This window comes from Phalangium opilio, unplaced genomic scaffold (genome assembly GCF_054372755.1).
Source record: "Phalangium opilio isolate 3A_F unplaced genomic scaffold, DU_Popi_V2 ptg000540l_1, whole genome shotgun sequence".
Lineage (NCBI taxonomy): Eukaryota > Metazoa > Arthropoda > Arachnida > Opiliones > Phalangiidae > Phalangium > Phalangium opilio.
Genome location: NW_028324244.1, coordinates 2,310,674 through 2,326,659, shown reverse-complemented (window position 1 = coordinate 2,326,659; position 15,986 = coordinate 2,310,674). Strand labels below are relative to the sequence as shown.

The 15,986-nt window shown below is 36.2% G+C and overlaps 2 protein-coding genes across 2 annotated transcripts in view; one reads left to right on the top strand and one right to left on the bottom strand.

Annotated features, from left to right (window-relative positions):
• The window catches only part of mon2 (Mon2 homolog, regulator of endosome-to-Golgi trafficking), a 38,198-nt gene that overhangs the window by 11,268 nt on the left and 10,944 nt on the right, over positions 1–15,986 (bottom strand). The window lies entirely within an intron of this gene.
• LOC149588621 (uncharacterized) lies at positions 11,832–14,703 on the top strand. The gene is made up of 2 exons (XM_089862432.1): positions 11,832–12,309; positions 13,365–14,703. Exons 1-2 carry the CDS (start codon positions 12,213–12,215, stop codon positions 14,132–14,134), a joined length of 867 nt encoding a protein of 288 aa, XP_089718558.1. The 5' UTR covers positions 11,832–12,212; the 3' UTR covers positions 14,135–14,703.

Sequence of the window (15,986 nt, the reverse complement as noted above, 5' to 3'; positions counted from 1 at the left end):
GTGACTGGAAAGATAGATACACATCCTATTTTTTAGTTGTACCATGCGTACCACAATGTTGCCAGGCGTTTATTGAAGGATGCTTGGGTACTTGGTACAGACTGTTACGTCTACCAAGTTTCCTAGCATCCAAGAATAAGATTCATAGAAGCCAGTGTTATGGGCATGTCATGGGTCAAGTCGTTAAATATATCGACGCAGTTAAATAGCTTTTGGCATTATTTTATCCACTTTCTCATTGCGTTTCGAGTGGAAGTTCAACTTTGGCACGGACGACAGATGGCGCTCTTAACCTTCTACCCCCAAAAATCGCTGTTGTCTGCTCGTTTTCCCCTTCCGCGTTTTTTCGTTATAAACTTATGATTTAACGAACTGTTAAGATAAAATTTCATATTTCCTAAGACAGATAGCTTCTACTCCTTTCATCTTACTCCCAGTTAGATTTAACCTTGTTAAAACATAATCAGATGAATTTGAGTTATAATGTCGTAAAATCCTGTGCATACAGTTACCTAGGAGTGATAGAGACTTTTTTACCGATGTCTAGAGATGTTAAGCTTAAGCGAAATTGTTTTACGTTTGAATAAAAATACCGCTTCCAGTAGTGGGTTTATAGTACTCCTTGTTTGTGTAAGATTAGTGTAGCTGTAGAGCGTTGTTGCTGTTTAGTTTATACGCCCCCTAGGCCTATTTGTGAAAGACCTTTTTTACGCACTTTTATCATTCTTTATTTGAAAAAAGTGTTGGCAATGTATATTTTTTAAATATGACGGAATTGCGGTTGATATGATAGTGCCCCATTTGCGAAAAAAACCTTTTTTTAAACAGTCGAATTATTCTTTGATAGAATTTCGAAGGAAGAGGTTAAGTGTTAGAATTGCTCGATTAATTTTGTTCGGCAAATAATATAATTAAGCCTTACGTATTACTGAAGGAGATTGATTTTGCCAACATCTGTGAGTATTTAACTGTTTAATAATTATTTTGGTTAAGTGGGAGCCTAGCTTATGTGTGATTGGGTTGTGGCTTCCATGATTTGGGCACATTTGCTTTTTGTGTGTCGAGGTATGATTCAGCTTTGATATGGACAAATGTTACAAATCATACTGGTAGACTAAGAATGCGGTTGAGGTATAGCGAGAGAGTAGAGTTTCCACAGCAATTGAGAGATATTGAAAAGGCTTGAACAATAGACTATTTTAAAATTCAATTCCTGCACTTGCAAAGAATTAAAAAAAGCGATAGATGCATATATTTAGGTTGTTTAACGGGTAGTGATAGTCATCTCCACTCGGAGAGGTAATATTTTGGCTTTCCCAACTTGTTTCTATAACAGTAAAACACTTACGCGGCTTTGAAGTGTTATAACTTTGGTTCTATAAGAGATACGCGAAAGTCCTTTGAGTAGGTTATAGTCCTATTTCTCCCCTTTCCAAGGATACTAACTACTTGGGGCTACAACAATCAGGGCCCGAGTAATTATCAAAATGTTCATTAACAGGGTTAAGTTTAACACGGACTTATTTATTTATACACCTATTAACTCTGGTTCTATATGATATACAGGTACAGTCCTTTGAATATGTTATAGCCCAATTTCCCCCCTTTCCAAGGAAACTAAATACTTGAGATGTACCAAGGCAACAATAAGAGTTAGAGCAATTAAGCTCCGTTAAGTCTCAATTTCAATCCTCGTGACACCTTAACATTGGGCGGTACCTGACCTCCCTTTCCTACAGAACCATAACAAAACTTTGAGTTATATATATCTATTAATCCTAAATAGATAGTAGACGAAGCTTGGGGTGCATTAAGTCTCCTAGTTTTTTTCTCGTAACATTACGCAAGTATTTTCGTTTTAAGATTCGTGGATTTTATGCCATGTCATAGTTTTAAGAGTCAACGCGCCGATAATATGCTAAAATAGAACGGGGCATATATATTTTATCTCAGATGGAATTTAACGATTACCGTATGACGTCAGAATATGTTTAAAGCGTGTATATTATTATACTTAAACGGGTTTAAAGAGATAAAAAGTATTACAAGTATGTCTAGCATACGCGTGTATCTTTTTTTTCTATAGCCATCAAGTTCAAGGTATTTTAAACCTAACGGAATTTTGATTAACTACATATTTGACCTAATTTTTTTTATTTTAATTCGTGATAAGGCTTAACGTTAAGTAAGCTAGTTTCGGTTGGGTTATAAATTAAAGATTATTTTAATTTATAATTAAACGCGTTGGTTATTTAAATATCGTATTAATTCAAATTAAACCGCGCTAATTCTAGTCTCTGAGTGCCTTGGAGTATTTTTTTTTGTAGGCTTCCAACTTCCAAGTTACTTGAAGAATATGTGAAATTCAAATGATACATAGTTTTCAGACTAGGAGGATTAATACCATTTACACCAGGAGGCCTGAGAGGTTGGGGGTGGGGGGTAAAATAGAGTCTGGTGTGTTGACCTCCTTGTTTACTTAGATTAACATCCGGTATGTGTGGACAACAAAAAGTAAGACAATTAAAATGTGGCTTCAAACAACACGGACCAAATTTGGTGCAAGACTGAGTCTGGTGGTAACTTTGTAGCCCTATCTAACGACTGCTGTCCACTGTCATCCGGATATGTCGTTATCCAGGCTATCAAGCAGACGATAATGCTTTGAATTTCATAAGAAACCTTGAAATTTAAGCACAGTTGAAGAAAATAACCTTGATCAAGCGCAATGTGCTTATACATACTTCACTGTAAGGTATTCCTAACTTATCAGGAAAAATATCGTGAAAAAAACAGCTAGGACTAATTAATATACAAAAGCAAATTTTCTATATTGCAAAAAACAACTGTATAAACTGTATTTTGTAATGGTTTTTTGCGACAACATCCCGTTTTTCATTAGTTACAAATACGTGGAAGTGATAAAAAATATCATTCTGAAATAAACTTTATTACGACGTCGAATTCAAACCCCTACAAGTCTCCGATGAATACATTTCAATTTACAATCTATACAACCAATCCTACTCAAATTCATGGTAGAATGAATGATATCCATAGCGCACGTGTTAGGTGTTAGTTTAGGTTAGGTTGGATTAAATTAGGTTACGTACACTAAAGGGGCCAGAGAAACGCCCCCCCCCCGCCGTTTCTTAACTTTAACCGCAAATAACTGGCAACACTTGAACTCCGTACACTATCTTGTCATAAGTTCATAAGATATGTTCCGTAAGTTTGTCACTAGTTACAAACTGGAGCTTGTCATGAAGTGATGTAGGTGAAACGTAATAGATTCGAGATAAAGCGCAGCCTGGTGTGGCGCTGTCAAACATTTAGTACAGACTAAATAAGAAGATGGACTGCAAAACTAACCCCCCGAGTGTAGTACTTCAATTCTCGCTTGTCGTTCTGCTAGAACTAGCTCCAGCTGTAAGTCTCTCCAGTAGCATTACGAACTTGTATCGGTAGTGTCATACTTATGGAAGGAACATATCTTATAAACTTACGCTTAAATCTTTAGGTCAACGGGGGTCAAGTAAGTATTTAGCTAATTAGTTTTATGATGTAATTAATATAAAATCAATTATAATTTAAAAATAACTAACAATTACTTTAGCCATGCCATATTGCAAAATAACAATAACACTTCAATTAACTAAATTAATTGCTAAGAATCGGTTAATCCCTAAACATTTCTGGAATGAATCTCGCGCTGAGTGTCACCAATTAGCGAGGGCGTTGACAAATAATGCAATAACGCTGCACAGGCAAGCAGAGGAGAAGGGGGGGGGGAGAAAAAAAAACACATTGTGTAATCAACTCTATGACGAATGTTACAAATAAAATTAAACGGCGTTTCTCAAAATTTCGTCTGGTAAAAAGGGGTGTTTTTCTTTATTATTTCTTCTCGGGTCGGGTCTCGATGGCACCAATGAGACGCCATTTTATTCTCTCTCTCTCTCAGATTTCATTTTGGGCAAAAAGGGTTCGTTTTAAGGGGAGAGTGAAACATTCGGGGTTATTTTTACACGATTTCATAAGTTCTATATTTAGCTTATGATGGTATAGTTACACGAATTGATGACACGAAAAAAAAAGAAAAGAAGTTGACATTTAAACCTAACCTCAATTTGAAACGGCGCCTAGAAATGGGTAATTTTAAAACTAAACCCCTAATTTAAGACATTTTTGAAAAAAAAAGAAGACGATTTTGCAATTAAAAAAAAATTCAAAATGGTTCATTTAAATAGGTACATTAAGCCTATTTTATAATACTAAACCGCTCTTAAAGAGGTTAATTATGCCTAATTTCCATGATGTAATATCTATTTAATGAACCTTAATTTGAAGGTAATTACATATTAAACCCCCTCAAAGAGATATTAAAAGGGGGGAAAGGGCTCAGTATCGTCCTAATTTTGGCCTAAAACTCATTCATAAACATTAATATTGGCCCTAAAACTCATTCATAAACATTAATATTGGCCTACTTTGATCTAAACCTCATTCTCTGACATAGCCCTTAAATTTGCAACAAAACCTGGCTTGATCTATGACCCCACAACTCAAAGCAAACAAACCCATAAACACCTAACAAAAAAATCAATAACCAAAACCATGCCAAAACGGATCCCAAACCAATAAGTCCAAAAGATCCCTAAACAACTAGTTCCCTTTTAATCCTAATTGAATCAATCAACCCAGAATTTAAAAAAAAATTAATAATCTCGAGAATGGAATGTCTGAAAGAGGATGCCAGAGTATCGAACTCTCTTCTTCCTAAGTAAGTTCCACGTGACGTCCTTGTATAAGTTAACTTTTTCCAACGCACACCACACCACGACACGACACGTCACGTCTGCAGGCAGGAGTCGATCTTGACTGAAGCTATACGCTATCTCTATTTTAGGACACCCCTAATATCCCTATCTCGTCTTCTAATTCTTTCCCCTTACATTCTCCATGAACTAGGCCTAAATTTTCACTTCCGAAATTATTACAGACCGGGTAGGGGGGGAGGGGCGCAATGAAATGCGAAGGAATTTTTTCTTTCTCAATTTTCTAGGCCAAATCCGTTTGCAAACGGTTGGCTGCTGATTTCCGTAACACCTTGGCGGCTTCGTTTAGATTCCAAGGAAGCTATGTACGTATCGTTCCCCCCTACTCCCTCTTCTTCAGCCTACCTGGTTTCTTTAGCTAACCGACAAAAATTTCGTTTGACGTAAGAGCGCTCTTATATACATTTTGTATATTTGGTTTTTTGATTTTATATATTAATACGTTTCGGTTTTTCCGCGTTCCACTATTTTACTACGAGATGAAGGACTCGACTTTATTATGGACCAATAACAAATTATTACTAAATTTAATACAATTAGGCAAGGATAATTTTTTATTGGACTCTTGAAAATTTGCTTATTTTTCGAGTTCAAGCGAGGGGGTAGACGCTCTGGATCTCTGTGCACACCCGAGTTCAAAAGAGTTCTGCTTTGACAGTGCATTGAGTTCAAAGCCTTGGGAACTCGCAATTCAGCTTTGACAGTACATTGAATTCAAGGCATATTGTACACCCGAGTTCTCGAGTGTCTACCCCCTCGCCTTGAAGTATTAGGTATCATTGGAAAGGCAAGATTTAGGGCTATGACATACTCAAAGGACTGTCCCCCGTATCTCTTATAGAACCAGAGTTAAAAGGCGTCGTGTAAATAAGATTACACTAATCCTATGGAGAGGACGTTTATGAACATTTTGCTTAATTACTCGGGCCTTGGTTGTTGTAAACTTAAGTACCCCAAATATTTAGTACCGTTAGAAAGGAGAGAAATAGGACTATAACATAGTCAAAGGACTGTCCCAGTATCTTTTATAGAATCAGAGCGGAGGCTCCGATCAGAGTTAAAAAGTGTCGTGTAAGTAAGCACGTGTTAACCCTAAGGGGAGGACGATTATGAACATTTCGGGCCCTGGTTGTTGTAAGTACCGCGAGTATTTAGCATCGTGGGATAGGGAAGAAATAGGTCTAAGATATACTGAAAGGATTTCCCTGTATCACTTATAAATCCAAAGTTCTTACACTCCCAATATACCTAAGATAAAAAATAAAAATAAGAGAAGAAAATTGCCGATATCAGCTGTTAAATTAAGCGTGATTATTTTCCTATAATAAATTAGGTTCCAATGATCCGTAATAATATAGAAGGATATAACAAAAAAGGATGATGCGAAAAGAAAACATCCAAAACAAATTGCAAATAATTTTGTAATCCTCCCCCTTGAATCTGAAATGAATCGAACGATCAACTTCTCGAAAACTGAACCTAAAAATACTTGATCCGGATAAAATGTACGGTTATTTTTCTCCGCTCGGTTTATACCTTGCCTTAATCTTTCTTAGAACGAATTAGGGGTGGGTGGACCCATTAGAGACTCCTAATTCCGAGGGGATATTCACTATCCAGATTCCAAGTGAAATCATTTTGCGCGATAGAAAGCTTTTCGTTAGGGGAGGAGTTAAGTATCGTGACGTGATGTACACGTACACGTTTATACTGGTGGACTGAATGCGCGATGAAAGCTTGAAACCCACAGGAATGGCTACCAGGAGGGCTTGACGTACTACACGTCCAAATGAAAGCTCTCTATGTCCAAGGCGGGACTTAAGTATAATCAAAAGAAACACACACGCTTGGTTCCCAGAGAGTTTTAATTTCAATATCCTGGCTTTTCCAGGATATTTCCAAGTTAAAGCTAAGAGAGAGAGAGAGGGGAGGAATTTTCTCTACCCCAACAGTGAAAGCCTTCTATTACAGAAAGAGATGTTACGCTAATGAATGGGTATCCCCTCGAATAGGCTGCACGTGGCGAACGGGGTAAAACCAATTGGTAAAACGAAATAAATAAAAACATTTTGAACAAAAAACATCATACGACGATTTAATCTAGAGTAAGCGTAAATCTTTTCTAGTTGATTTCTATGGAAATTAGGAGCGTGATAACATTACGAATATTGAAGTTTTATTTCCCCGATAATCAAGAATGCTACGCAAGATCCTCGTTTAGTTTTAGTTTCTGTTTTACAAGAAAGATTTAAAAATAATATGTCACCATTTAAGCCTATCGTTCTCAACAATGCTCCGATTTTGAAGTTATTTATCTTAAATTGTAGCCAAAAGCGTGCTTGAACCAACCATCATATCAAATGACCTCCAAACCCGAGACTTAATGGAATTCATTTAGTGATTAATATTTCTTCGTAACATTCATAATTCTGGTCCGATTTTGCCCTTTTCTGTCTTTAATCGTAGCCAAGAATGTTCTCTAACCATCCATGAAACAAACCCAAACCAAAAGCTAGCAAATACATTCCATTAAACTACAATTCATTTCAGATAATCAAAGTTAAAATACGTTCGTAACTTTCTTAATTCTGGTCCGATTATGTCTTCATTGACCTTTAACTGTAGCCCAGAGGGCCCTTTAACCAAGCTTTAACTAGTTAACCATCAAATCAAATCACAGTTAACCCCATTACCTCGCGAGCCTAACCCAAATTAAAGTTAACTCCCTCGACAAAAAAATAAATAAATAAAAATCTTAAAAATATACAGTATTTTTAGATCATTCAGAATATTAAAGATTTGACGTCCCAACGTCACGTGCAAGCACGAAACCGAGTGTTTTTAACCAAGTTTTTACGTAAGAAAACCCCACACGTCGGGCGCCAGATTTAAATCTTTCGTCTTAACCGCGAAAAACGGAAAGAATAAACACACCCCTCGCGAAGTTTTAAGTTATTTTTTACACGAGTCAAAGCCTCGTATATAATGCTTGCCTCGTTTAAGAAATGCCGATCCTAAATTCTTTTATCCGATTTTCTCCTTAAAGGTTTGTTGGGGGTACGTTTTTTAAAAAAAATATTTTAGCAATGACAGAACCGGACACGAATATTACTAGCTAACTGACTCACTGACGCCGGTATTAGCCTGGTAAAACGCGTTTATACACGGTGAAATTTTATATAATAACTCGGCATTTGTTACAGCTATGTTAATATATTTTCAAGGAGCTACTAAAGGAAGGATGGAACAACGTTATGACATAACTGATGATGATGATAACTCGGGTGGAAAGTAACTCTCTGATCGATAACATTAACAGGGTTGACACAACACATTTTTCCATTACATAGTCCCTGACAATTCCAGCTAGGTTTTCTTTCTGAGCATCTAAAGTTATTTACCAATTTATACCGATTTATACCGATTATTAACCGATTTCCACCGATTATTAACCGATTTCCACCGATTATTAACCGATTTCCACCGATTATTAACCGATTTCCACCGATTATTAACCGATTTCCACCGATTATTAACCGATTTCCACCGATTATTAACCGATTTCCACCGATTATTAACCGATTTCCACCGATTATTAACCGATTTCCACCGATTATTAACCGATTTCCACCGATTATTAACCGATTTCCACCGATTATTAACCGATTTCTACCGATTTTTAACCGATTTCTACCGATTTTTTAACCGATTTCTACCAATTTTTAACCGATTTCTACCAATTTTTAACCGATTTCTACCAATTTTTAACCGATTTCTACCAATTTTTAACCGATTTCTACCAATTTTTAACCGATTTCTACCAATTTTTAACCGATTTCTACCAATTTTTAACCGATTTCTACCAATTTTTAACCGATTTCTACCAATTTTTAACCGATTTCTACCAATTTTTAACCGATTTCTACCGATTTTTAACCGATTTCTACCAATTTTTTAACCGATTTCTACCAATTTTTAACCGATTTCTACCAATTTTTAACCGATTTCTACCAATTTTTAACCGATTTCTACCAATTTTTAACCGATTTCTACCAATTTTTAACCGATTTCTACCAATTTTTAACCGATTTCTACCAATTTTTAACCGATTTCTAACCGATAAATCGGTACATTAAGCTCGAACCGATATATCGGTTAAAATGCATCAGTCAACGATACGGATACCATATCGGTCAGTGTGCATCCCATCACTAAACCAAAATTACAAAGAAAACGCCTTTTTCAAGCTTGGAGCTAGGGCCTGGTATAGTAGTTTGCCTTGTCAAGGACTAAAATATTTCATATTCCCTTTGACAGAAGGTAGAAATTGACCTCGCGGTCGTCCTCGACTAGTAGTTAGGCTAGACCACGCCGGTATCTTGTCTTGTTTGGTAACTATTCGTCTATCTTCGGCAATCATAAAGAGATTGAAGAATTTTAAGCGGAAAAGGGGTAAGCACGATGGAATTCGCAATCGGAAGTTGAGTATTCATCATCCCAATTTCTCTCTTTTTCTCTCAACTGGATGAAGAAAGAGAGAAAGAGAATTTCTGGGTATTTTACCCACGGAGGTGTGTGTGCGCGCCAAATTTCATTCCCAAACATTTGACCTCGGGCAAACAGTTCTGATTGGTCAATTTAAATAGGCAGAGTGTTAAAATATAAAATTATGAATTCAGAAGTAAATAATTTTGAAGGTATAAACAAAAGTTAAGCCTAATTATCAATTAAATTTAAAAATTATTTATACTTAACCCTATTTAAATTTGAGCCTCTTCTTAGTAATTCAAAACTAACTTATGGGAAAATAACCATTTCTAAGCCTAAATTGAAAATCTTAAAAATAGGCTTAGTAAAATAATACAATTTAATCTCTAATCTAAGCTTCGTCTATGAAGCCTGTGGCTTGTTTACAGGTGGGTCCCTTTACAATGTATAGAGGGGTGGTGGTTAGCCCCTATGCCACAGCTCGTGTTTCAGGCCGCTTAAGAGACAAAATTGATCTATTTGACTTTTAACCTACGTATATTCCTCGTATTGTATACCCTTTGTAAACAAGATTAAAGTCCAATCCGGCATTTGACCTCCGTATCTAATAACACTTCTTCGAAGTTTAATACTTCAGTATTAAGAATAAATAACAACATGAATTTATTCATTAAATTTCACAAGATTAAAGTCCAATTCGGTCTTTGACCTCTGTCCGTATCTTAGTCTATCACTTTTGTACTTTGAAGTTAAATACTTCAGCAGTAAGAATAAATAAAAACATGAATTTATTCACTAAATTTCACGAATTCACGATAACAACTTCTAAACTTAGCAAGGCCGTCCCTAAAGGTCCTTTCACCAAAAAAATATTAAAATAAATTAAAGAAATAGTAAGGGAAGAGGGGGGGACCACCCAAAATATTTCAAGAGTTCTATACGCCTTTTTATAATGGGGATATAATAATTTTCCCACTGCGTAGATTAGGTGTATAAAATTCGAAGAATGAAAATTACAAACTGGGCCCGGAGCTAGATTTGGGTTAGAGAGCTTAAAGACGGACGAGTCGGATATTCATTTCATCTTAAATTTTTTTTTTCTTATTTCGAGACGACTCGCTTCAATCCCAAGTTTCTTATATTTAAAGCGAAGACGTGCAAACAGCAACGTAGAAAGTAAATTCGACCTAAATTTCGTAAAAAATACCTGTTTACGGTTGTTGGGGTAAAAAAAGATCTAGAAGAGGACATGGCGGCGGGAAAAACACATCATATGATTTGATACTACAAGCGCAAGCAAGCAACCCCGTTAATAATTTACGATATCCCAGTTTTAATGTTCTATATTGGTTCATCATCTAGCCTAGATTTTTACCGAAGAAATCACGGGATTGTATTGACAGGTATTGAATATTAAGACCGAGATGAATTTGGAATAATTTTTAAATTAAAAGTATTAACAGTTGAACGTCACTTCTAAGCCGATTTTAAGCTTTAAAAGGTTACTTCTAAGCCTGATTTACAGTTTCTAAGGGTCACTCATAAGCCTAAATTTAAAGTTTCTAAGGGTCACTCATAAGCCTAAATTTAAAGTTTCAAAATGTCATTTCTAAGCCGAATTTAAAGCTTCAAAATGTTATTTCTAAGCCTAATTATAAAGTTTCATAAGTCACTTCTAAGCCTAATTTAAAGTTTCAGTTGGTCACTCCTAAGCCCAATTTAAAGTTCCAAAAGGTCACTTTTAAGCCTAAACCTAACTTCTACGCCACCTTTCAAAGTTCAAAGGTCATTCCTAATCCTGTTACGCAAATAAATCACCCATTCTCCAACGTCATTCACCCTCCCTTTAAAAACAACGTGGTAATCGAGTCAAATTTCCGCCAATCGAAGTGTTTAAAAAGTCAAAAACAAATGACGCACGGGTATTCGAAAAAGAACGAATGAAATTTCGCGGAAGTACTTCCGTGGCGTTAGCCAATCATTTCGTTGGGCGGGAAACGATTCTACGTTAATTTTTTTAGGCCTTTTCTGTCTAAGTATTGTTGACTGTCGTTCCATTTAGCGCGTGAACTATGGAAAATCAAAATAACCGAGAGGTCGGATAATAACTCTTAATAAAAAATACATTCCTAGCGCTTTTAATTAAGCCTAGTTTGAAAATTAGGCTTAAAAATTAAATTAATATTTCTCGGAAGATGAATGACCAAGCGTTTATTGGCGGCGCGAATAAATTACCCAGAATTCCTTTTTATTACAGTCATTTATCCAACCCCTTTTAAACCATACTCTAATCTCTTTAATACTAGAGCGGCCGGGTGTCGCAACGTTAAAACTATTTCGTTCCATTGCGTCAGCGATATTACCCAGAAAACAAAAACCCCTCCGCTCCCCTCATTTTCATAGAAGGTTCTCTCTAACTTTATCTCTCTCTCTCCCTCTTTCTCTCTCTCTAGTTAAAGGGGGGGGGGCGGGGGAGGGGGTAGATATTCGTCCTTGTTTTGGTTTATTAGCGAATTGGCCGTACTCGTAGAGGCAGAGAGAGAAAAAAGTCAATGCTACCTGAAGAGAGTCAAAAAAACTTTATTCATTTCCTTAACCTGACAGAGTACGGACGTGTTTTAAACGAGGGCTGGTACCTCTTATTGTCAAAGTAGTATAACGAAACCCAACGGTACTTCTTGCTTGGATCTTAGCCCAAATTAAAGACCACGTGGTCTCATCCGCTCATCTAACTTTTACGTTGTTATTATGAAAAGATAGTTAAAACGAACCGAGTGATATAATAATAACAATAATCCGCGCATCAATCACCGGATTGTATTCGCTTAAATTTTTAAGTGAATTAATAATATTCTTATTAAATTGAATAAAACGGAGGAACGAAATATGCTCAGTGAAACTAATCGGCTCGATTCGTATAGTAGCATGAAAGCCAAAATTTTGAGCACCTATTTTGGGAAACTAGATGATTATAGCTCGCAAAGTAAGTACATTTTTTTCCAAGTTTTAATTACCGTTCTTATCTTTTTGTCGCTATTTATTAGACTTTAAATTCACTAATTTGTAACTAAGTTTATCGTTAGTTAAATTAACCGAATCTTTCGGAATTATTAGGATTTTTTTTTTTAAATTTTGTTAAGTTAAATTAAATTAAATTATTTGAAGTTTTAAAATATTTAATTTTTTTTTTTTTTTTTTTCAAATTTCGATACGAGAATTTTTAAAGTAAAGAAGTTAATTTAAAACCCATCTACCGCTTAATTTTAAATGGGGTTTTCATCATGATATTCCACTTCGTCCCCCCCCCCCCCCCAATCATTATGCATTAGTAAGAAAATTGCAAAACATATTCAAGGTAGAATATGTTCAAATTTGGTTTTTCTTATCGAAATATCTGTTATATATGTATTCTTGCAATTCCGCAATTTTTCAATTTAAGCGCAAATACTTCCTTATTTGAAACTGTAGTATCCAACAGTCCCTTATAAACGACGTTAGCGGTTGAATTAAAATTTGCAGAGTATAGTTACATAATAACGGATAGGGATGGGGGAAAAACTAAAGTACGCAATAGTGGTCTTTGATAACGCAATATGTAGCCTAGTCCTGAGTTACTAAGTTAACACCGCGCCCCGCATTTCGGACCCGGACTTTCCCCCAGTTGGCAGTGTGTCCACTACTTATCTATAAATATTTCGGACTATTTGCCCTTGAATAACTGGACACAAAGAAATATAAAAGAAAGAGATAGGTTAAAGGTTAAAAGTAAATAAATCTAACCCTAAGCATTGTATAAGTAAAACTTTGTTTGCTATATTTGCTTTTGGTTACGGTTCTAATCCGAGATAAACGAGGGGACAACAAATACCTTTTCTCATTTGCCAAAGAATGTTAGTGGCAAGATGTTATTGAATTTTAGGTCGTTGTAGGAAAAATAAATACCTTAGATAAAAGGATATTTTTGTACAACATTTTTTCGAAGTTATAGAAAACGTAAAATGTTGCCTAAAAACTCAAAATTATTTTCTCCAATTACAGCGAGTGAAATGGAGGAGGATCGGACAGTGATGGATTTAACGTACAGTACCAATTCGGGCGGTAATGGTCATCAACGCGATGAAGATGACGAAAGAAGGACTCCATCCCAATCTTACGCGTCACCCCAAGATGACGCGAGCACGAACAGTGTCTTACGGGTATTACCTCAACATCACCACAGTCTCTTATCCCTCCCCCCTGGTCCCAGTAACTACAGAACTGTTATTCAACATATCCCAACAACAATGAGTACATCTCCACACCATTCATCGGGTATGATAACGGTACTTCCGGAAAGTCACCAACACCATCCCCAACACCAAGTCACTTCCGTTTCGGGTGGCCCACCACCTAACTTATCGCGTCATCAACCCAGCCCAATTGGAAGCGTTCATTCTTTAGAGTCGCATCCCAGCGCGTCAAGTTCGCCATCTTTGAATTCGGAATGTTACAAGAGTACCACCGGTGGTAACTACTCGGGGTCAGAAGCCGGGGGAAGCGGGTCAGTTGTGAGTTCTTCGCGGAAAAAGAAGAAACAACCTCAACCAATCCCCGAGGAATGCAAAGACGACGCGTACTGGGAACGTCGTAAACGCAATAACGAATCCGCTAAACGTTCACGCGAAATCAGAAGAATGAAGGAACACCATACTTCAATTAGAGTCGTGTTTTTGGAACAAGAAAATTTGCAGCTAAGGACCGAAGTTAACATGTTAAGAGAAGAAGTGGAAAAATTGAGAAATTTGTTGTGTTCTAAGGGTTCGAGTTGATAAAATGTCAACTGAACGGGGAAACGTGTAACGTTTACCTTAAGTAAAACCCAAACGAACGTCTGTCTTCTAAAGAAGGCGATACGGGGAGGTTTACGAACGTCTACGTGTAGCCAAAGTATTGTAGAAGCTATGCTTCGAGTAATTTAAAACCCCCCCCCCCCCAACCAAATCTTAAATTATTTATGATCTTAAGAACAAATTAACTTTTGTCTCTCAAAGCAAACACTTCTTGAACCAAACGAAAAACGGCCACAACGCCACCCAATTATCCTATTTTTGTTTCTTTTTATATTATTATTATTATTATTATTAATATTATTATTAAGTTAAATTAAATTAAGAATTCCCAGGAGAAAAAAAAAAGAACATTGTGATTTTTGTTTTGTACTGTATGTTTTATGGGAGAAATATTTAAAGTGAATATGATGTGTGGTTCCTGTTGCGTGGTATTATATGAACTTTTTTGAAAGAACTTAAAAAATTGTTATTGTTCCCCCTTCCCCCCTTCTACTCTTTATACTGACGAGAATGTGTGTGCAATTAAAAAAGAATTTTTACCAAAAATTAATTGATTTTCACTCATTAAACATCGACCAAATTAGGTCAATTTCCTGATAACCTGGTCACATGTCAACAAATTTGGTCTATTTCCCAATAACGTGTACAAATTTCACCAAATTAGGTCTATTACCTAATCGCCTGTACATATTTCACCAAATTAGGTCTATTACTAAAATCTATTACCTAATTTAGGCCTATTTCTCGATCTATAACCTAATTAATGCCTATTTATCGTTTCAAACCTAATTAGCGCCAAAATACCGCTTCTGAACGTATATAGACCTAATTCTCGATTTATAGCCTATATAGGTTCAATATCCCGATTCTGAGCAAATATAAGCTTAATTGATCTAATTTAGCGCTAATTATCAATATCGGAACTATAATTAGACCTATTACCAAACTAAAATAACCCTAATTTCTCAATTCCTCCACTAATTTAAGCCCCGTTACTCAATTTTGGCTTATTAGCAACAAACATTCGGAAACTATTGCTAAACGTTAACAAATCATTGCAACGCTTGTTCAGTTCCGCTAAATAAATACAAATTAGCATATTATCCACGCGGCATTCATTCCAAATTCGGGTCTGAACATGTTGTAAAACAGTAATAACACTCGCGGAAGTCGCTCGCTAGCGGTTCAACCAAAAAAAAATCTCGCGAATTTATTGACCTCAAAAAAATGCCTAGATGATGTCAGCATTCCTTGGCGCCTAATTTCAGCCATGATTCATTCTTGGAAAAGCACGCAACTGTCCCACCCTCTCGATCTCCACCTACACATTACCATTCAAGAGATTCATCTCATTGACTAATATAATTCTTCGCAATAATACCTCATGGTCTTTTCCCGCTAATCCCCCGGAAATCCAATAATCCTTTCGCGTTTTACGTTACGGGGAATCGGATTACAGGATTATTACAGACGAAAAACAAAAAGACCTCCCTTGTCAAAAAAATACGGGCAATTTTCGCGATAATAATAGTATTTTTAAATTTTGTAACTCAGTTTTTAAAATAAAAACCTGAAAAGTTACGTAAATCATTCGCCCGCGACTTGAAAAGTTGATTTTCATCACGGGGAAAACCTATGACGCGTTCTTTTTACAAACTTGGCACACTTATGTTATTTTCGGAGACCCTTAACTACAGTAGAAGTTACGGGGTGCCGCTTTCCTATTATATTTGTTTCGCGCCAAAAAAAGAGGAAAAAATAGTATCACCTATCGCCATCTATTGTCAAGCAACGACACTATACCGCGTTTATGACGTATTTTCAATGACGT

What these genes read in the sequence shown, in the direction of transcription:
- LOC149588621 (XM_089862432.1), top strand. Translation starts at nt 12,213, where the DNA reads ATGCTCAGTGAAACTAATCGGCTCGATTCGTATAGTAGCATGAAAGCC. An exon ending in AGATGATTATAGCTCGCAAA is followed by an intron (nt 12,310 to 13,364) that starts GTAAGTACATTT and finishes CTCCAATTACAG; the next exon opens with CGAGTGAAATGGAGGAGGAT.